The 1631-nt window shown below is 51.1% G+C and overlaps 1 protein-coding gene across 1 annotated transcript; it reads left to right on the top strand.

The window, feature by feature from the left end:
• Positions 1-96: 96 nt before the first annotated feature.
• Positions 97-1455, top strand: Pmar_PMAR011334 (Aldehyde dehydrogenase, putative; the record flags this gene model as incomplete). Its single annotated transcript, XM_002781450.1, has 6 exons — positions 97-637; positions 691-813; positions 863-969; positions 1012-1138; positions 1193-1305; positions 1355-1455. Coding segments are annotated over 6 exons (1112 nt in total), but the record flags the coding sequence as incomplete, so codon positions are not given.
• Between the last annotated feature and the right edge of the window lie 176 nt (positions 1456-1631).

Here is a 1631-nt window from a genome sequence, read left to right as displayed (position 1 = left end):
CTGGCGCGTCACTCGTTGGGGGTGGCCAGCAGCACGTTTGAGCGCATGCGTGCTGATTGCGCATTACTTGCCTCTCATAGTGGATCCAATCTTACCATGACCGCCAACGGCCTAACACCCCCAAGCAAGAGCCTCCCGATCCAGACAAAGCTCTTCATCAACAATGAGTTCGTCTCGGCCAAGTCTGGTAAAACGCTGACGTCCATCAATCCAGTAGATGGGGAGCCTATCGAGAAGGTCGAAATTGCCGGTCCGGAGGATATTGACATCGCGGTGAAGGCAGCGAGGAAAGCGTTCGAGACTTGGAAAGACTCTGATGGCTCTTTCCGCAGAGACTGCCTTTATAGGCTTGCTGACATGATCGAACTCCATGAGGACCGTCTCGCTGAACTTGAGAGTCTGGACAACGGGAAACCAATTACGGTGGCCAAGGCAGCTGATATTAACCTGTGTAAGAAGATATACAAGTATTATGCCGGCTGGGCTGACAAAGTGCTCGGGAATGTCGTACCGGTTGACGGCCACAACATCTGTCTCACCGTTAAGGAACCCATTGGGGTAGTTGGGCAGATCATTCCCTGGAACTTCCCTTTGCTCATGCAAGCATGGAAGCTGGCTCCAGCCCTTGCAGCTGGATGTAGGTCTACACCATGCCTGCTGTTGATCAATGATGCGACGTCGGTGTTGTAGGTACGGTCGTGATGAAGTTATCTGAGAAGACACCTCTTACCGGGCTCCTCTTCGGACAGCTTATCAAGGAGGCTGGATTCCCTCCTGGAGTAGTCAACATTGTCAATGGCGGCCCTGATGTTGGTAAACTCCACGGTTGATCATGTTTGTTGTCTATAATTGATAATGGTAGGCGAGATCCTAGCACGCCATATGGATGTTGACAAAGTGGCATTCACCGGTAGCAGTGTGACAGGCCCTAAGATCGTCAAGGCTAGTGCCGAGTCAAATCTCAAGAAGGTGCCTATCCTGTTACCGCCACGGCGACTCAACTCCTCTTAGGTTACCCTCGAACTGGGCGGGAAGTCCCCTCTAATCGTATGCAATGATGCCGATCTCGACCAGGCTCTAGCGGTATCTGATATCGGTCTGTTCCTCAATCACGGTCAATGCTGCTGTGCCGCTAGCCGTAAGAAGCCAACATCAGGTTTTGACTTCTCTGTATTGTGACCATGGTGTTCAGGTATCTACGTACAGCGTGGTGTCTATGATGAGTTCGTGAAGAAGGCTGTTGAGCGCGCTAAGAATAAGAAAGTTGGGGATCCTCGTGACCTTACCTGCGATCAGGGGCCTCAGGTGACGTTCAACAATATGCCACTGAGTTGCTCACTCTACCCATTTCTAGGTTGACAAGATTCAGTTTGAGAGAGTAATGTCGTATATCAAGTCCGGCATCGACGAGGGTGCCGATCTCCTTTGCGGTGGGAAGCGTTTGGGAGACAAGGGGTAGGTATTAGGACAACGCAGTTGTCGAGAGCCTGATGAGGCGATCTAAACAGGTCGTCATTGATGCGCTGTGAACTCTTGTTAGGTACTTTGTCCAGCCGACGGTGTTCGGAAACGTGAAAGACCATATGAGGATCTCCAGAGAAGAGATATTCGGACCAGTTATGCAGATTGCT

This window comes from Perkinsus marinus (assembly GCF_000006405.1).
Source record: "Perkinsus marinus ATCC 50983 genomic scaffold scf_1104296942406, whole genome shotgun sequence".
Classification (NCBI taxonomy): Eukaryota; Perkinsozoa; order Perkinsida; family Perkinsidae; genus Perkinsus; species Perkinsus marinus.
Note: the sequence above shows the minus strand (reverse complement) of the source record. Positions and strands in the feature narration are given on the sequence as shown.